Genomic DNA, 20,688 nt, shown 5'->3' on the forward strand with positions numbered 1-20,688 from the left:
CGTTTAGGACAAAGAAAAAAACAAAAACGTCCGTTTTTTGGGTTGGCATGGATTTCGGATAATAAACAGCACTTTAAGCGTCCTGCCTGGTAATTGCTTGTATAGTAAACACTTGTTTCAAGTTTAAGTTGTCCTACGGAACCTTTATGCCGGCGAACAAAGTGAAGCGTGCAAACATTAGCCGTCGCCGCTAGCTGAACCGCAACCTGCTGTTTGCTTTTTGGGGGGAAATGTCCGCCAGTGAAGTGCTCCAAAATGAAGAGAAAAGTGTCCAGATTAAGACCGAGTCCCAACGAAGAGGCTCGGATGATACGAGAGGAGCAGGAAAGGAGGAGAAAACTGCGGATACAGCAGGTAATAAGGCGGTGTTATGGCTTTCTGCTTCACTTTAGGTCCCTGATTTCCAGCACCTGTGGGATGTTTTCCGATGAAGCGCCAGTGCTTACTTGAACCCCTGTTTCTGTCTGATAAACACTATATTAAGGCTCACATGAGTTCATAACTTCAGCCTACATTAAATTTTACTTGCATGTGTAAAAGATCTGTCTTTTTATGTGCGTACAGTCATTTTTTTGAAGTCTGATCGGTCTGTTCTGTCTCCGAAAGTTGCTTTGACACATGAATAAACAAAGGCAGACAGTTTCAGGGTATTCGCGTAGTATTTCTTTTAGCATGATGAAGCTGTAAAGTCTCGTATGTAACTAACCAGTGAAGGACCTAAAGTTCACAAAGTATTCTGCTATGAAGTTTGCTGACACATTTTTATTTATTTATTTATTTTTTCAAATAAGATTAGATTTGCTGGTATTAGTGGCCAAGATTTATCTTTTGTATTGCATCCATTTTTTTCTGTTGACAGATGACGTGATGAAGATAATTAAGTTGGTCATCACTGTAACCTACTGTCACTATGCCATGTGCATAGTTCTGCGTGATATATGCACACTGAGTGTGTGTTTTGTGTTGACACACAGGTGCGGGAGCAGCACCGGTACATTGCACAGCAGATCCGCCAAGATGTTGAGCAGAGGCGACAGTATGAGCTGCAACAACTTGAGCGGGAGCTGAGGAAGGAGTGGGAGCAACAGCAGAGGGAAAAGCTCCAGAGGCTGCAGAGGTTATACCAGGAGAGTCTCCAGCTGCTCGGCCAGGGGCACAGGAATGCAAAAGAAAACGTAAGGCTAAAATAGTTAAAATTAGAGACACTAAAACGGGGATTATGAAAGAATAAAAAGAATGTATGAAACCAAATTTTGAGCCACATCAGTGCAGTGTCCACAGGGTTTCTGTGGGTCATTAAAATGTCTGAAATTAGTTAGAAAATGTCTTAAACTTCCCGAGAAGATTCATCTGTTTAAGACAGTTAGATAAATCATGTAAAGCAAGCTTCATATAAATATATAATTATATATATTTGCTATTATTTTAATTATTTAATTTATAAAAATATTTTTAAGTTGTCATGAATACTGAAATCCACAGATCAAAGTAACAGTGACAGTCCAAAATCCAAAGAAAAATATTTTGTCATCCTTTGGGGAAAAAACCTCCACCGAATACTCTTTGCTACGTTCTAGTTGTTGTGTATCCAACTAAGACATTTTGAGTGTATCATTGCACCAGCTGCTTGACCACATACTAATTTTTCACAACCTTAGTCTTTATTATATGGAAGTAATTGCAGGAGAGAGAGAGAGAGACATCCTGCATTTCCAATTCTCAACTGAAATTTTACAATGTGTCTTCTCAGTTGAAAGTGGACAAAAAGTTTGGTATGTTTTATCATTTGTACGCTGAAAGGATAAGACCTGTGCATGAAACTATTTTTTTTTAAAAGACTAGAACGGAAATCAGCAGTTAGTGATGTCATCCTATCGTGTCTGCAGAATGAAGGAGAAATGTCAACTTTTAATAAAAGCTCAATTTAAACTTTGGGAAAAAAACATAGAAGCTATTGAAAGACTGATTATGTTACTAAAAGTTTAAACTTTGAATGACTTTTGTCAAATAAATTATGTCCCCGAGCTAGAGCTCCAACTTAGGTTGGGTTTTTTCACTCTGTGAGAAAACAAAATATTAATGTTCAATCTGCTTAAGGAAGAAGCAGAGTAATAGTAGTCTAGCGTGCTTCAGTCTTTTGCACTAGGACACTTTAGTAGTATTTGAATTGTTTAGAAATGGCAGAATACACTGCACCATGTTGATATTTGATTCTTGTTAACCCTTGTCCATATGATATTTATTTTTCGTGGCTAAACTTGTTGTTCAAGGAACCCGACTTGGCAGCCATAGCTCAGAGGGAGGAGGAGAATCACGTCAAAGCAGAGGAGCGTTATCGAGAAGCGCTGAAGGAGCTCAAATCACAGAGGCTTAAAGACCATGAGAAGCAAAACCAGTGAGCGTCATCACAAGAATTTTCAGATGTTTATGTGTTTAAATTTAATCAGAATGAACTGATCATTAAACCTGTGGCTTCACTGTTCTGTAGAGTTGTCAATGCCAGGAAGAAGGCATTACTGGCAGAAAAGGAAAGATCAGCAAAGGTGGCTAGCCTTCCACTGCCTCTCCCAAACCCTGTTCAGGTGATTTTCCCAAACAGTGATAATAATTTCCTGAACGTTTCCAAATCCTGAATATCAAATGAAAGTAAAGCTAAATGAAAGTCAAGGTAACCTTGTCTTCTCTCCTTGAAGCAGAACATCAGTCCCAAAAAGCCACGTTTCGTAAGGAGATCGGATGTGAGTGCTTTCGCTACCACACATTACCACATGGCCAAGAGTACAGTGGACAGAGAGGTGGACATAAACCAGGTAAAACACCCTCTGATTTTTGTTTGTATTTACCAGCGCGATTTGTCAGAGTTATCTAATCGATCTGCCTAATCAGCCAAATGCCCACGAGGAAGCTGAGCTACATGCGAAAAGACAGCAGGACTTGGAGACAGAGGAAATGAGGAGGAGAGAAGAGCAGCTGGAGAAGGCTCGTCTCAGAGGGAGGCAGGCTCTGAGGAAGGAACAGCTCATGCAGGTACAACTTGCCTGTTAACCTGGCGACTAATTAACCTAGTCACTTACATGCCAGAATAAAGAAATTCTTGTGGAGGTTGCACTTTCATTACATGTTTAAAAAATGTAGTACTTTAACATGTTTTATAGGCTTGCATTTAACTTGTTTAGCTGTAAGAAGAGATGAGAACTGTTTACTTTTTGGTCATATGAAGTGCCTGATCGGTGTTTAATGGCCTCCTTTAGGATCATGAGCGTTTGTTGGTTGAACTGGAACACATGCAGCAGACAGATCTGCTCAGGAGGAGGCAGCAGGTGTCGCAGATGCCTCCTCAGATCTTCCAGCCTCTCTATAAGAGACAGGAAATGAGAGAAGACTTCCAGAGGGAGATGGAGTTCGCCTTTGAGGACATGTACACTGGAGAGAGGAGTAAGGACTCTTCATCGTGTATTTTGTAGCAAATCCGGGTTTTCAGTATTCATACATGTTCTTAAAACCAGAGAAACAACGTTGGCCAGAAATGGGCACTGAAGTTGCTCTGAAGCCTCTTTAAACTTTGTTAATTGTTACAGGGGTTAAAGGTGACCTGGTGGTCCAGCTGGCACCTGAGCCTCTTCCAGCCCACTCCACAACCAGCCAAGATCAAGAGCTGGATGTCACAGTGGATGAAATCACAACACCTGAAACAGAAAATGCACAACATGACACAGAGCAGGAACCTGGAAGCACTGAGCAGGAAACATCAGCTGAAGGTGACCAGAAGCACCAGATTTAAAAACTCAAGTCATTCTTGTGCAGTTTATAATAAGATCAGTTGTCAGATAATAGCTTACTGAAGTGTATTGTATGAATTATGTCAAATTCTGAGAAATAAAAAACCTTCTGGCCCAGAATGTAGCATGAATGTTGAAACCTTGATGTAATTTCCTTGAGTTTTTCTTTGTTTGCAGTGGTTTCCCAGAAACCTGCTCCTCAACGGGCATTGAAGAGGCTCCTGGATCGTATCAGGAGCCAAAGGAACCAGTGGATTGACCACAGCAGTCGCAGCTCTGCTGCTGATTCCCCAACGATCATCCGAGATCAGATCCCAGAGCGTGACATGACGATCGAAACAGGCTCTCTGATCAGCGGAGGAAAAGACGAATGGACCCCCACCGAGCCCCAGGAGGCTGACCGGTCTCCACCAGGTAATCAGTGACTGTGATCAGCTGTAAGAACAATCTACATAAATATTAATAAAACTATTAATATTATTTTAACAGTTTAAAAAAGTACAAATGTTTATTACAAGGTTATAATCTTGTGGATTTTTTTCTGAACTCAACCAGCATCAGAGAAAACGCCGCTGCCATCATCAGCTTCAGATACTCAGTTTCCTGCTGCTCTGGCCAATAGAATCCAAGAGTTTGAAGAAGAGCGAAAGAAACGGGTACGTGTTCATTTTAATTTCTGTGAGACTTTTCACTTAGATGGGAGGAGTTAATATTGAGAGTAAAAAACTTAAATGTCTGTACTCTGTGTCCCGCGATGGTTGGGAGCTGGTTTTCTAGTCCTGCAGAGATGGCACGTTCACTGTCCGCTAAAATCCGAGCATGCCTGCAGGGAGCTCTGTAGTCAGATGGAGGCGGTGTACAAAGTATGCGAGACTACTGCTCTGTGCCCCCCTTCTCTATTCTGTCCCAGAATTTTGACACTGCAGCAGAGCATTGTTGATCGAACAGATCTTCTCTATATTGTAAGCACTTGTTTCATTGTTGTCCCAGTACTTCATCACCAGTTCACTGACTGGTTAGAACCAGGTTTTGCTGAGAAACTCATTGTGGGCTTGTTGTGAATTCCTGCTGGTGATTTTTGGAGAGGAGGTGATAAAGATTTTACCAGGGACTAGCTTTGAATTAACAGTAACACACCTGATGCAGCTAAAATTTTATCTTCTAAACTAAAACGTAGCTCAAATCTGAGTTTGCATCTAGTAGCATCACTTTTTAAGCCTCTTTTTTTTTTCCTGCCCAGGAAGCGGAGCTTGAAAGGGAGAAGCAGCAGCAGATGTTTTTGCTGCAGGAGCTGGAAGACCAGAAGGCCAAGTTGGAGCAGATGCTGCTTGAAGCTCAGCAGGAGAAAGAACGACTGAAGGCTGCCGTGACCCAGGAAGAAACCATTAACCAACCAGAAGTGCCAGTCCATGACCACGATGTCATCTCTATCACCCCTAATTTAGCCAATGAGGTAGGTCTCTAATCCAACTGTCAAACCTCCATTCAATTTTCCTGTTATCAGGTTTTTTTAATGGCTATTGAAAATTCTATTTATTGGATTAATCTTGACATGCTCATAATAGCGAAGATGCAAAATATGTCATGGATGTTATACATGCGGTTAACATCTTCTGATGCTTAACCTCCTTGGGTCTAATATTACTTTAGTCTGAGAAACATGTTCAGTTGTTATTTGTTGTTTTTTGCTTAAAGTTGACCAACGTATTATGTATAATTTGCTCTTGCCTGATTTACAGTTCAAAATAATCTTCACATTGTTGTATGTGTTTTCCCTCATGACATCCTGACTTTGAAGCAAGCTACTTTAGCTCCTCCTCATTTGAGCAATTCTTCTGATTGGCTGCCTCTCACAAACAGGTTTGATTAACATGTAGGTGGAGCTTCTGTGCTCATAGCCCAGGGGCGGGGGAACTCCAGGCCTCAAGGGCCGGTGTCCTGCAGGTTTTAGATATCACCCTGGGTCAACACACCTGAATCAAATGATTAGTTCATTACCAGTTGCCCACCCCGTCATAGCCAGAGCCTGAGAAGATTATATTAGTGATGATTTATGACAATCCAGGACAGAGAATCAAATACAGCTTAGATGGGATATTTTCCAGATAAGAAGAGAAAAATTAAGTTGAGAAAATAAATCTAACAGATTCACACACACTTGGGAGGGACTGGTCAAAAACTAGTAATGTGAACTGTGGAAATTCAAGGTTTTGTCCTCCACCATTGTCTTCTGTGAGGGGTTTTCCAGGCTGTATGAGTAATCCCTTCCTTTGTGTTTGATCTTCACAGGTAGTTCCTCCTGCAGATAAGGACGACCATAGCAAAAGGATCAGAGAATACCAGCAGCGGTTGTTAGAGCAAAACAGGTGTGATGAATAAATCTGTTTGGGCCAGTTTGTGATTCTGAGTTTACATAACTTTAATGCCTTTGATGTTGTTGTTGTTGTTTTTTTTTTAAATTTTAGAATCCACCAAAGAGTGAAAGTGGCTCGCCAGCGCCTGGAGGAATACCAACAAGCTCTACAGATTCGTTACAACATGACTGCCACTTCATTACTACCTCCTGTTGTGCCTCCAGGCCTTGCTCATCCACCTCCAAACAGTACACAGTGTGTTCGTCATCCAGGTCGTCTGCAAGCTGCGCCGGCTCCTCTCCATGCTCCTCTCCACGCTCCCTGGGGCCCTTTGCAGGCTCCTCTCCATCCCCCGCTGAATACTTCCCATGCTCCTCTCCACCCCCCTCTGCAGACTCCCCAGGCTCCTCCCCAGGCTCCTCCCCAGGCTCCTCCCCAGGCTCCTCTCCAGGCTCATGCAGTGCCTGTGTATAATCATGAATTGCCACAAACCTCTGAGGATGTTTCCACAGAAGAATCTGACACATTAACGTCCCCTCCGAGCCTATCTGGTTTTAGTCTGGCTTCCAAACCGCTGCCAGATGATGTTGAATCTGACTCAGACAGTCTGAGATACCAGAGACTAAATGACACGTCTTGGCTGACTGACAGCATAATGGAGAAAGTAACAGAGCACCTTCCAGAGAGAATGAGACCGCTGTCAGTCACCAAAGAGAAGCTGCCTTGTAAACGATTCACAGAACATCACTCTAGCAGCATCCCAGTGCAGCCATCCTCTGAACCCTTCAAAGTCATGAAATCGACCATCGCAGAGGTTACAGCTCCACTTTCAGGTTATGCTCTGGCTGAGGCAGAGGCCTCTCGGAGCACTGGATCCCTGAGCGTTGGAGAGGACAACATGGAGAGACAAAGACAAGAGTTGCAGGAGGCCCAGAGGCGAGTACTAGAGCAGAGTGAGGCACTGATGCTGCAGCAAAGGCAACAGGAAGAGGAGAGGCGGAGACAGGACTTGGAGATGGTGCAGATGAGGAGACAAAAGGAGACATTGCAGGCTCTGATTAATACCGATGCACAAGTAAGTGAGAGGACTGTTAAAGCAGTTATTTTGCAGTAAAAAAAAAATCATAGTTTTAAGAAAGGATTGCGTAGAAACAAAGACTGAAAAGCAGAGTGCCAAAAAACACCATCAGCTTAAATGTTTAAGAGTGAAAGAACATGTGAGAAATGAACCATCCTGATGACTTTTTCTCACCTACAGCCAGTTTCTCGGCCTGATGGTGAAACTGCGGTTTCGGAGAACATTAATCAGAATCGCCTCCAGTTACTTGCATCCCTGCTCAAGGCCATAGAGGAGTCTAATGGAGGAACTTTATCACACCTAGAGGACCCTCAAGATCGCGACAGCTCCTCTGAACAACATCCATCCAACAGCAGTCAAACAGGTAGCTGACATGTTGAGAATGGAGATATTTTTGTCAAAATGATTTCTGGGACAAATGCACATGACTGAATGAAGTAAACAATAATAACGATCGTTCTTAAGTTAACAAGCACTATTACAAACCACTGATCTTTATTCCTTAAAGGGTTCGTACGGGTGCTTGAACTCCTTGAAAATACTTGAATTTTAATGTTGTCTTTTTCAAGGTTTGAAAAGTGCTTGAATTTCAGATGTGGTGCTTAAAAGTGCTTGAAAGTGTAACTGTATTTCATTCACAACAAATAACTATCTGATTGAATAGTTTTCTTATCAGATAGAGAAATAAAATGAGTCGCAAAATGTAAAAGCAAAATTTCCCCGCCTGGCTGCCTTGCGTCTGTTTCGACGTGTGACCCCGCCCCTCCCTCTAACAGTCGGGGATGAGTGCGCTAACATACCTGTAGGTTGCTGTTGTAATGAGTGTTTGATGGAAAACGACAATGGCGGAGTTGGCACTCTCCAGTCGCATGATAGGTGAATCCTAGTAAATAATTTTCCAGTACGTGTACGTTACACATGCAATTTTTTAAAATTATTATTTTGCTAGCTATCAAACTCGCTGGAGAAATGATTGAAATGCACTGAGAGTGATGCAGTGTGGCAGCGCTATTATGGTATATGCTGTGAACTTGGCTAACATTACTTGGCAGTAATGTGAGTTAATTTACTCAAGTGAAAGCTTGTGAGTGAAAAAAGAAAAAAACACTCCTTCCCTATTGGTGGAAAAATGTACCATGTCGACCAATCAAAAAATGATATGGCAACATGTGGCATTTGATCGTTTGGGAAGAGGGGGAAGTTTTAGGAGTGACCGGCGAGAGAGAGAGAGTTTTGATACGTGAGAGATTTGTGACGTTTACCGTGTTTGGAGTCTCAAGTTAGTGTGTTGTCTTGTGTAGTTAGTGTGTGGTTGTTGTTTTGTGTGTTAGTTCTACTAGTTAATGTCACAGTTGCTGCAAAAAAACCACTAAAGGCAGATTGCAGTGTAAACGCTGAGTGACACACCTGCTGTCAGACCTGCAGGTTTATCCCTGTGCTGTTCTCATCTGTGTTATAGTGGACACAAACTATTTTTTGGAGTTGCATAAATAATTTGTGTGCCGCCTTATTTGACGCAGAGCACCTGATTGTTCTGTAAATAGTTTGAAATGGTTATATGAAAAACGCCTGAGCCTTGGCTGCATTTTTAGGTAAATAGTACCATATAACTTTGTTTGCAAAACTTGTGCATATTTTTTAAGAATGTACAGTTTCTATTTGCATTTCAAGTTATGAAAATTATTCCTTAAACATGCTTGTGGTTTTTACAGTCAAAAATATCACTTTCTACTCATATTTTAAATTATGTCTGAATTTAGATCAATTGTGCTGAAATATAGGTGGAAAGGTAAAGGTGAAATATAGAGGCCAAATCAAAAGTAGTCAAAAACGGCCAATTATACCCTGGACACCAGAGGGTTAAAGGCTAAAAGCAAAGTTGTCACCAAGTACTGTTTATATTTGTTTGTATTACTGCAGTTTTTTTAAAGTATTAACTTGGTGCCTTTGGGTGAAATAATGGTAATATGAGTGATCCATATAGTCACAAAGAATAGCCACTTGTTTCTGTGCTACCAAAGTTCCCCGGCTTTCATTCAAAATGTGTTTATCGTCAGCTCCTACACATTAAACTACTTAAACATTATAAATGTCTTCAAGCTCACACTGAGGCCTGTGGGGCACAATCAGCCACTCAGACAGTACACACATTTATGTGTATTTATATATGATTATTTCATACTTTAAGGCTGCCTGTTTATTTAATGCAGATGAACAAAATACATTGGGATTGTACATAATAATATCACGGATGATAAATTCAATAGATTTTAAGTAGATGCTTGTGCATTCTTAAAGGCTTGAAAAGGGACCTTGAAAGTGCTTAAAAAGTGCTTGAATTTGACCCTGAAAAGGCGTATGAACCCTGTCCTTAATTAATGCAACGGAAATGTTGCTTTTGTTTGCCTTATGTTTCAAAACCTTCTGATTTTTCTCCTGTGCAGATTCAAGGCAGAATGTCAGATATTATAAAGCCCCCGTCAGTGTTTCACAGTCAGGTTCTCTTTCTTTTTTCTTAACAGTTTAATTTTGTCTTCTTTAAAAACAGAGATGAACAATTAATTACAAATCCTTAAATTTGGGGGCAGCACGGTGGCACGGTGGTTAGCACTGTTGCCGCACAGCAAGAAGGTCCTGAGTTCAATTCCACCATCAGGCCAGGGTCTTTCTGTGTGGAGTTTGCATGTTCTCCCCGTGTTTGCGTGGGTTCCCTCCGGGTACTCCGGCTTCCTCCCACTGTCCAAAGACATGCAGCTTGTGGGGATAGGTTAATTGGATAACCTAAATTGTCACTAGGTGTGAATGTGAGTGTGAATGGTTGTCTGTCCCTGTGTGTTGGCCCTGCGACAGACTGGCGACCTGTCCAGGGTGTACCCCGCCTCTCGCCCTATGACAGCTGGGATAGGCTCCAGCGCCCCCCGCGACCCTGAAAAGGATAAGCGGAAGTGAATGGATGGATGGATGGATCCTTAAATTTGTGTCTGGTGCTCAAAGAACATTTTGGGCACGAGAACGTTTTCCCAAAAGCGTTTTCCAGCTTTTCTGCAAAAGTAAAAGTGGAATCTTGTCTTGTCTATCTTCGTTAGAGTCCAGGACGGGACACTATATCTTCATCTTTAAATTCAGGCTTTGTGTTTTTTGAATGTTGTCATTGTTGTTTCTCAACTTTAAAACTGTCCTAATAAACCTGGGCTTCAATAAAAACAAGTACCTAGCCATGCAGTCTACTGTAATGGGATTATAGCAAGTCAGTTTGTGAAAATTCCTCTCCTAGATATTCCACAATCAATTGTAAGTGCTTTTATTGCAAAGTGGTAGTGTTTAGGGATAACATGAACTCAAGTGTGAGCATGTAAAGTTGCAGAGCGATGTCACAAATAAAATGTAGAGTAATGCATTGTTTTTAAAAATGAAACAGTACACATTATTTTTTTTTGTCCATATTTCTGACTGGTTGTTTCTCTTGTGCTTTAAAGTTCAGAGTGATGCTGCTGCCGGACCTGGCCTGACATCAGTCCTCCACTCAGGACACCTCCACCCTCCACGAGCAGCAAAGCCCCCTGTGACACGCCTCAGGCTGGGCTTCTTGGAGATGATGACTGAACAGCACGAGCTCAGTGCTATTCAAGAGGTGGAGACTCCGGTCGATGCCAGCCAACTCGCAGGTCTGCTCAGCTGCAGTAAGACGTGAATATCGGGCAGTTTCATCTCCTGCATGTATAACACCGACTTATTTATTTGTTTTAGCTGTAGGCCCAGACAATGGTGTGACAGTTCCTTCACACATTGAACGCTGGGATCAGCAGGAGGAGTACGACTCCTCTATGGCTTCTGACAGGACTCTGCAGACAACCTCGGAGTTCAGCAGTGGACAGAAGATCTCTGAAAGATTATCCAGCTCAGGGACAAGTTCAGGGAGATCCAGCCTCTGGAGAGAGAGACTGCTACTGACAGAGGCAGGAGCATCTCCAGAATCCTCCATCTCTGGTGGGTAGAGAAGATTTAACATAGGGAAAAAATGGTACCACTGAATTCAGGGAAATTAAAGATTTCTTGACGTGGAAACACTGTTTTCTAGATTCAGTCCCAAGAAAAAAGTCCCCCCTTTCCTCAGACTCTGGGAGAGGAGCAGATTTCTCTGGTCCTGCAGTGACGAGCTACAGATCCCCCACAGAGGTAACCAGTCCAGTGACAATTTTCCCAGTGTTCATATAGTGTTTATCACTGCTCTTTCCTCCCCTGGAAAGCTCATGTAGCCAATAGTGGGTTAGAAAGCTACAAGGGAAGGAGCAGTTTTAATATGCAGGAAGTAAATGTCAGTGCATACTGTTATGTATATTTTAATACCCTCTGAGGTTCACATGATGATGTGGATCAATGATGAAAAATAGCCAAATCTGAGTGCTTGGGCAGCATCTGCCTCAGCCTGTGATTATGTTTGAGAAGCTGCGTGCGTGTGCGTGTGCGTGTGTGTGTGTGTGTGTGTGTGTGTGTGTGTGTGTGTGTGTGTGTGTGTGTGTGTTCGTCTGCCTGTGATGAGTGAATGGTTTCCTTCCACTGAGCGATGATGTAAACATAATAAACCTGAATTGTATTAAATTAAAATACATTTCATGATGGTTTCTACACTTGAACTGAGCTCAGTGAGTCTGCGTAACACCAGGTCTATGTATGAGTCGGTACATGTTATAACCCAAACACAAATTTAAGTTGTCTCTCTACAAATGGAAAGAGGTCTTCACTGTCCATTTGTATGAGTGTTATCCTGTATATAAAAGATAAAAAGATTCTGAACTTGAAACATGAAGTACCTCAGTGTCTTTCTGTAATGGCCAGTAGGGGGAGACTCCTCTGGTAGTAAACAGATGGACAAAAGACGGACATCCCCACAGTAACATTTCCCCCTAACTTTGTATTTTGGAGCTTCAGTGTTAGTGTTTAGGTGGGGTTTCCTGTTAAAGTAAGTGATTCTTCAGGGGTTTGGTCTTTTGTTGAGTACATCACTGCTGGTCAGGATGCTCATATATACAAATGCATTAAATATTCAAAACATAAGTTTGTGTGTGCTTTCATTTCAAAATGCCTCAATATGTTCAACTGTATGAATGTGTGTCCAGAGTGTGTTTATCTCTATAACAAGATAAGATGCCATGACAGTTTATTTTGTGTCAGTCTCCAAACAGGCCTCCTGGGTCTGACAGCTTCTCTTCTACTACCATCTCCACCGGAAGCTACATAACTACTGACCCAGAGCAGAATGTAAACACCGGTGAGGAACAGCCAGGTGTGTAGGTGACATGTCTGTGCAGCTTTAAATCAGATGATCCAGCAGATACTGGGGTAGTTCTTCATGATTAAACGGATAATATGGTTAAACTGTAAGGATTATAAGGGAGCATGTTGTTTATATGTTACAGCTGTGTGCTGCTGTGCATTTGCATGGACTTATGCCTTAAACTTTAAAGTGAACCTGTTCTGCTCATTCCCACTTCCAGATTACTATTCTTGGATTTTAAAGTAACTTTGCATGATTCTGGGTCTTTGTGCAGCTCATAATTTCATTTTCTGTCTGAAAGAAGCCGTTTAAACTTCTCCTTCTTTAAAATGGCCTAATAAGACGACTTTGTTACAACTGACCATCACAGTCTCACAGCAGTTCTTGTTATAGCTGCAGCTTTTAACGTACTGATTCATGTCCACGTACCCAAATGATTATTTTTCACATTTTATTATTATTAAAATATTAATAATATTTTTAAGGGCTGGAGAAGTCTGTGATTGTAGTGTGGAGGACTTTGCCATGGTCTGAATCATTTCATTTTTTTGGCTGCTCACATCAGAAGCCACAGCATGAGTCTCTGATGGGGCAGGTTTACACATCTAAACTGGGGCATTTTGGTGCTTTAGTGAAAGAAAAGCAGGGGGAAACGGGGAAGCAGGGACAGAGTAAGGTTATTGACACACAAGAAATGTTCATTTTAATTTTTATTATTAATCATGAGATTAATAAAAGGTTTTGGCAGAAAACTTACTTGGGTAGGTTTAGGAATTTCAAAAGTACTTGGTTTAGATTCATTTCACTGTATTTTTATTTCTTATTTTGCATTGTGTTTCTGACTTTGCTATACTTCTAATGTGCTGACCTGGTTCTTCTTCTTCTTCTTTAGATAAATCTGTCCTCCATAAACGCACTGATCAACAAGAAGGTGGAGCAGATTTACAACACGTCTCCTGTCTGTCTGGTGAGAGCTTCTGTGTTAAGGAAAACTCAGCGACTGGCCCTCCTGGTCTGTCTGTGGACTCGATGTTCAGTGACAGCAGTATCCAACAAATTATAGACAAATATACACGGGAACTTGACCTCTCCCTCAGCTCTGCTGGGAAAACAGGTACAAAATGGACATGTTTATTTGAAGGCGATGCTCTGTCTTCACCTTGATAGTTTAGGTAGGAGTGTTAAGACATGGTGTGATAAGATGCTGAGATGTGACAAAGGCTGTCTGATAGCACAGTGTTTTATTCCTTTGTTGATCTTTAGACAGTGAAGGCTCACATATGGAAGAACACAGCGCTTCGGTCTCTCAGCAGTCTTTGTTTCGAGTCTTGGAGAGAAGAGGGGAGGATGAAAGCTCTGCACGACGCCAGTCTCTTCTCTCAGACGCAGCAGGAACGGAGACGAGAGGCCTGGTCAGTGATTCAGTTTTAAGCTGTTATACTAGAGTCCTTTGAAGCTCTTTGTAACAACTGTTATCGATATTTGAATACCCTGAGTGATGATGTAAACATAATGAACCTGAAGTGAACTAAGTTAAAGTACATTTCATGATGGTTTCTACACTTGAACTGAGCTCAGTGAGTCTGTGGGCATGCACATGTTGTAACCCAAACACAAATTATGAGTATTAAGCTGTATATAAAAGATAAACATAGACTCTGCACTTGAAACGGGAAGTACCTCAAAACCAGCTAAATGTCTTGCTTGTAATGGCCCGTTGGGCTCAGACTCCTCTGGTAGTAAACAGACTGGACAAAGGACGGACATATCCAGTAACATCACCCACTAGCTTTGTAGTTTGGAGCTTCAGTGTTACTTGTAGCAGCAGACTATATCAATCAGATTTTAGAGTTGAATTAGTAGAGTTTTAACTTGTACTTGTAGATGAAGCTACAAACTGTGTTAACTGACAATGGTTTTCTGAAGTATTCCTGAGGCCATGTGGTAATATCCTTTACAGAATGATGTTGGTTTTTAATGCAGTGCTGCCCGAGGGATCAAAGGTCACGGGCATTCAGTGTTGGTATTTGGCCTTATGTGCAGAGTTTTCTCCAGGTTTTCTGTATCTTTGATGATATTGTAGACAGTAGATGATGAAACCCCCAGATTCCTTGCAATTGTACATTGAGAAACATTGTTCTTAAACTGCTGGACTATTTGCCCATGCATTTGTTCACAAAGCGGTGAACCTCGCCCCATCCTTGCTTGTGAGCGACAGAACCTTTTGGGTATGCTCTTTTTTGTACCCAATCATGACAAACACCCGTTTCCAATTAACCTCTTCAAAACAAGTGTTTTTTGAACATTCCTCAACTTTCCCAGTCTTTTGCTGCCCCGGTCCTAGCTTCTTTGAACGTGTTGCAGGCATCAAATTCAAAATGAGTGAAGATTTGCAAAACAACAATAACGTTTATCAGTTTGAACATCAGATGTCTTGTCTTCGTAGTGTATTCAACTAAATATAGGTTGAAAAAGTACACAACATCCCAACTTGATTGGAATTGGAGTTGTACATCTACAATGACAATATAGGGCTATTCTGTTCTATTATGTTCTAGCCAGTCTCTAAATTGCAAAAAAAAGTGGAAAGTAGATTTAGAAGAATTTGACTTCTTCTTTTTTTTTTCTTTTTTTCCCCCTGTTATCGTTGCAGGAAGTGCACAATCAAGTGGATCCCAAAGTGGGCGAGTTCTCTGCTGGAGCCTCATTACTGGTTGACGATCATGAGCAGGATTCTTTCCGGCCTCTGATTGGTCAGCTGGCAGACCGGTCATCCTGCCTCGTTACCGAGCAGAGGGATTCGGCCCTGGAGCAGCTTGTTGGTCATCCGTCAGCTCACTCATCAATGCTTGGTCACTCTCCGGGCCAGCTGTTCTCCCCAAGTGTGGGTCAAGATGGATGGGATTCCACACTGAGTCGGATGATTGGTCGGCTCTCCCATCAGTCCAGCTCTCACTGGTTGAGCGGCGGGCGAGACCTTTATGCAGGTCATATGATGGGTCGGATGGAGACGCAGCAGTCGACCTCATGGTTAGATGAAGCTCCCGATGAGAGCCAGATGAGACCCCTGGTAGGAGAGCTGGACGAGTCTGCAGAACAGCACAGTGGAAGCTCAGGTAAAATGATCATTTGACTGAATTTATCAATTAATGGCTGAATATCAGGGAAAGTGAGTGAAACCTAATATCACATTCTTAGCTACAGTGCAGTGAAAATAACTAAATATATCAGTAATTTTATAGCAGGATATGTAGAGCTCATATAATATGCTGTATATAAAAGATGGACCTAGTTTCTAGATCTAATGGTGTATTTTTGCAAAACATAAATCAAGGTTTTCCCCTTGTGTGACTGCAGTCATTGCCCCTAATAGCCAACTGGACGAGAACTAGTACAATCAATACCTGGCATCAGGTTACAATGATTTATTTTCAGAACCTGAAAATTATGGCATGAAAGTAAGTTTTTAAAAAAACACTACGTAGAAATGTGATTTTTAATAATCTTTTTCAGGGAAAATGACCAAATATTAGTTTGCTGAACAACTTTAGCTTGAATTCTTCCAATTGTGAGTTTTTGTCTCATTTACAAGTTTCCACTTCAGTTGAAGTTAAACACGAGCATTTTGTAAATAATGGCCCCCATTAAAGTCAGAAACAACAGTAATGCAGAGTATGCTTTTGGATGATCACTGCCACATCTTGGTATCTGTGAGCTCCACCCCTCACCCAGTTTCAGAACACAGAGATGGTGATTTGTAGAAAAACAGCCAACTTGAGGCTTAGAAAACAGGACCATTAAATTATGGGACTTAATTCATCTTCTATAAACAGTCTCATACAAACCAGCTGTCTTCATAAGCATGTCCACCATGAAGTTTGACGTGTCATTCATTTGTTTGCAGGTAAAAGAAATCGTGTGACTCTTGGTGTCTCAGCTGACATCCGGGTCCCACCATATCCAGCGCTGCCTCCCGAGGCCTCATCACACAGTGCCTCTGTCCCAGCTATGAGCCCACATCCACAGGATCCGACAACGCAGAATCAAACCAGTTCAACAGACATGGACTCAGGCAGAGCTGAAGGTGTGGTGCAAAATATTCACGTAAGACTTTACTGGGGTCAGTCATCTGTGGTGACACTTTACAGTAGCAATCAAGATAATCCATTTATTAACTGGTTATTAGAAAGTTGAAAATTATGTTAAAAGTGCATAAGCAAGGAGGTGAGGTGGCAGCTCCCTTCTTATGCTTGTGCTTTTTCCTAAACCTGGCCGAAGTCAGGTTTAGGAAAAAGGCCTGGTCTGGGTTTGCTTAAGGGTGCCCAGCGAAATAAATCATCACTCCAATGAACAGGTGTTAGTATGTGAGGAGTTAAAGTGAGACTCCATGAGATAAGGTGCTACTCCTAATGAAAGATTGTTTTTCACCATTTTTAGAGTTTGCAGGTTCAGATTCATTCCACCCCCTTTTGGCAGAGGTCACCCAAAACGAAACAGCAGACCTCTCCATCACCTTTCACCAGCCTGAGCACAGCGTGCACAATTTTCCTGACGTGCATCCAGCCACCAGGGAATGCAGTGTTACCACACCTGTAGAGGTCATTTCGCACTCTGATCTTTCTTCTGTGGAGTCCGAGCCATCACCAGAGCGTCTTCGAACGGAGGAGCCAAACCGCAGCCCCGCAGTTTCCTCCACCTTACATGAATCCTTCTCCCAGCTCATTACCACCCAATGCCATCCCCAGGAGTCTGTTCTGATAGTATCTCCCACCGTGAGGGCAGATGTTGAGCAAACAGCTGAGATTCTGTCAAATTTATCCATGTGTGATGAGACACCTGCTTTGGGTGTGTCACGGGTAGAGGAAAGGCTTGGAGGCGCGGATTCAATCAGTGCCGAAGAGATCAAGTGTGGTCACGGTCCAAATCTGAGGAATGTTTCTTCTGTCTCTGATAAGATACTGGTATGAATCTGTGATTTGTTACTTTGGTCAACTTTGAAAAAGCACAGTTATTTTAGTAAAAACTGTTATTTCTGGTGTTTTAAGTTAGCTTTACCTATTTTTATAACTCGTTGTTTATTAGGAAGCAGCCAAAGAGAAGGGGATCCTGGAGCAGTCTGAGATCACACTGGTGAGCCTGACAGACTCTACACTGCAGGACCAGGAGTCCACCAGCTCAGAGGAAGAGGGAGCTTGGGTAATCAAGAATCCAGATGGAAGGGGTGAGGAAGGGCAGAAAGGCCAAGAGATGGAGGTGACTGTTCAGAAGTGACGTGACTGAGTTTTCATTCAGGTTACTTTCTCATCTCTAAACATTAACATTTACTTGTAGGGTGCAGAATCTACGTTGATACCTGAGGAGACTCCAGAGTACGACAGCCAAACACATCCAGGTAAAGCAAGTGGAATATATCTGCCTGAAATATAACAGAGTCAAACTGGTGAATTGTGGGAAAACCATAGGCCTGAACAACGAAGCAGGACTCTGAGCTCAGGGAGGTAACTTCAGGTTGAACTCTGAGTTTTAAATGTAAAGTCGTTCATGTCTTACTAGGGTACATCGCCATGGTAACTTATGCTGCAGGATAAGTGCTCCAGATCAGGTTATAATTGATATTACAGATCACGGACTACTGATCAAATATGTCACAGGATGATTCCTTCTGGAGGATCCCTCAGACCTCATTGTGCTGGTATTAAGGGGCTCTAAGATGGTCTACAGTTTTTGTTAATCATCAAAAAGCAATATACCGTAGTACTTTGAATCGCTTTGTAGTACAGACGTCAAGGGACTGATATACATATTTTCTCTCCTAACATTACATCATTTTTAAGCCAAAACTTTATAAACCTGACCGTTACTTCCTTCCCTCTTTCCAGTGACAGTCCTAGAGTTTCAGTGGGGTCCGTGCAGAGACCAGCCAGATGTCAACCAGCAGAAACTTGCAGCTCTGCTCCAGAGATCCAACCACAGGGTGAAGGAAATCAAGGCCAAAGTTGCTCTTGCTAAAACTCAACGTGAGCTCCAAGTGCTACCAGAAGGAAGTGAGCAAGCTAAAGCGAACACATGTCAACCAGTGACCTGTAACACAAAAACTAAACCAGAACCTCTACACAAGGCCAGTACAAAGTCAAAGGGAGAACAGGCCCCACAACAGATGGAGGAATCTGGTTTCATCAAGCAGCAGAAACCCCCCCAGCTTCTTCCACCAGGTACCACCAGAATAAAAATGAGAATTACTTCATCCTGCATTAGGGAAATTATTTTATTACAGTGGTTGCATGAAATCTGCCAGATGCTTCTGCCTGAGAGATAATTATATTATAGAGAGTGAGGGTATGTCATGTGAGATATTTCCTGTCCTTATGACAGTGGAGCTGAATCAGTCTGTTAGAGAAGGTGCTCCACTGCCTGTCCAGGAAGCCATGCAGGAGGTCTGGATCATCCACAAATGATAATAGTTCCAGATGTTTTTACTGGCTCATTTTAATCATTTCATACACTGCTGGATAGCTTAATCTTCAATGGTATGTCTTTTTATTATAGATGAGGCGCCTGGTTTGAGGCAGCACGCAGGTTTATACCAGCTTATGTAGTGCATATTAAAGAAGCCTCTATGTTTGAAAAATTTAATGTGGAAATGTGTTAAACCTGCATTCTTTAGAACCAAATAGCTTTGTCATTGCAAATAGAGCAATAATAAATAAAAAATACAACAAGTAAGCTATAAATAGCAGCATGAGTCAATTATCAGTGCAGACATTTATTGGTGCATGTAAGTGACACAGATGGTGTTTGGAAAGGACCGGTCTCTGAGCCTTGAGGTGTGGGTTTTGGTTGATCTCTATCCTCTGCTAGAGTGCAACAGTTCAGATGGTGAGAGCACTCCCTGATGATGTTTTGTGCTTGTTTGAGTATCCGCCAGGTAGGGCCATTTATATTTTTTGTTTTCTGCTGTTCTCACCACTCCTCACAGTGCCTGTTTGTCTGCTACAGAACAGCCTGCATACCACACTGGTAAGCGGTGCATTACAACAGACTCAACTGTCGCACTGTAGAAAGAAATGAGCAGTTGTTCCTCCCAAATGTCCTCTGATGTGCCCACTTTATTATGGCAGGTTCTCTGGAAGGACTTTACTCTCCATCAGTGGGTCTGAGTCTGTTTTGCTTTCCCCCCATAGTCTTAGTGGTGCAAACTGAACACTGTGCTGATTGTCGCTCTACCTGTCTCCATATACGGACTCCTCTTCACTTGAGATTAGCCCAGAAACATCTGTGTCATCAACATAATGATGTTGGATAAATGAACAGGTCTGCAATCAGAGGTGTACAGTAGGTAAGGAAGGGACTCTGCAGATAACCCTGAGGAGCTCCAGTGTTCAGTGAAATGGATGAGAATGTGTGTGGGCCAAGTTTCAAGGTCTGAGTCCTTTATCTGGTGCAGAGAAAGCCCAGTGGATGAGTTTGCTGACTAAATGACTGGGATGATGGTAATTGATGGAAACAGTCACTAGCTAGAATTGGCTAATGTCCCCTAAATAATTTTTTTTAATTTATTTTTTACTCACTTCACTGCTTGTATCGAGTCTGATTATGTTGTGATGGTGTGTAACGATGACATTTTGCTATTTTCTCTCAGTGAGTGATTCCGAACAGAAGAAGCTGGATGACATGAAGATCTGCACGCTGGAGCAAAGGAGACGTAATCTTTCCAAGATGCACCAGAGAACTCAAAGGTAGTCAAATAATATTTGGAGTTATTCAGGTAGTTTAAACAGAAGTGTAATTTACCAGATCAAAATAATTTTGTTCCGCAGGCTGTATGAGCAGCTGGAGGAGGTGAAGCATCGGAAAGCCTCGAAGAGTCGACAGGAAGATTATGCAAAAAACAGACTGAAAGCTAAGGAGTTCCACAAGGTGAAGCGCTTTAATCATACATAGGCTTCTTGGAGCTGCAGGAACTTCCTGAATTTAAGTTAAAAGAATGTTTTTCTCCCATCTCTTCACAGAAAACCTTACAGAAGCTTCGTGCCAAGCAGACCCAACAGTGATCGACTTTGATTGTGTCATAGTTTACTTTGAAAATTTTATTTATAGTTTTATCAATAAAGCATTTTAAGTTATTTGCACTCAAACTGAATCAGAAAATTTATCAGATAAAATTATGCAAAGTAAAAATATTTTGGCAAATAACAGTACTGA

At 41.9% G+C, this 20,688-nt stretch overlaps 1 protein-coding gene across 5 annotated transcripts; it reads left to right on the forward strand.

Annotated features, from left to right (window-relative positions):
- Window positions 1-7: 7 nt before the first annotated feature.
- Window positions 8-20,679, forward strand: cep295 (centrosomal protein 295). 5 transcript variants are annotated; one of them, XM_080890014.1, is made up of 29 exons: window positions 9-354; window positions 975-1,175; window positions 2,271-2,395; window positions 2,489-2,582; window positions 2,694-2,810; window positions 2,887-3,027; window positions 3,252-3,435; window positions 3,579-3,758; window positions 3,957-4,193; window positions 4,335-4,435; window positions 5,020-5,232; window positions 6,069-6,145; window positions 6,245-7,208; window positions 7,392-7,575; window positions 10,688-10,876; window positions 10,959-11,198; window positions 11,290-11,387; window positions 12,384-12,495; window positions 13,379-13,600; window positions 13,750-13,898; window positions 15,140-15,602; window positions 16,391-16,570; window positions 16,924-17,447; window positions 17,569-17,739; window positions 17,818-17,878; window positions 18,366-18,698; window positions 20,126-20,222; window positions 20,304-20,403; window positions 20,496-20,679. In XM_080890014.1, exons 1-29 carry the CDS (start codon window positions 256-258, stop codon window positions 20,535-20,537), a joined length of 5,898 nt encoding a protein of 1,965 aa, XP_080746140.1. In that variant the 5' UTR covers window positions 9-255; the 3' UTR covers window positions 20,538-20,679. The 5 variants fall into 5 exon arrangements, with proteins under 5 accessions (XP_080746144.1, XP_080746140.1, XP_080746142.1 ...); XM_080890016.1 differs by having other exon boundaries at window positions 12,384-12,480; XM_080890015.1 differs by having other exon boundaries at window positions 2,697-2,810.
- Window positions 20,680-20,688: the final 9 nt, after the last annotated feature.

Source organism: Rhamphochromis sp. 'chilingali' (assembly GCF_963969265.1).
Source record: "Rhamphochromis sp. 'chilingali' genome assembly, chromosome: 8".
NCBI lineage: Eukaryota > Metazoa > Chordata > Actinopteri > Cichliformes > Cichlidae > Rhamphochromis > Rhamphochromis sp. 'chilingali'.

Coding starts and splice junctions, on each gene's coding strand:
- cep295 (XM_080890014.1), top strand. CDS start 256: ATGAAGAGAAAAGTGTCCAGATTAAGACCGAGTCCCAACGAAGAGGCT. Junction 4,194..4,334: donor GGCTGACCGGTCTCCACCAG/GTAATCAGTGAC, acceptor GAACTCAACCAG/CATCAGAGAAAACGCCGCTG. Junction 13,899..15,139: donor GAACGGAGACGAGAGGCCTG/GTCAGTGATTCA, acceptor TTATCGTTGCAG/GAAGTGCACAATCAAGTGGA.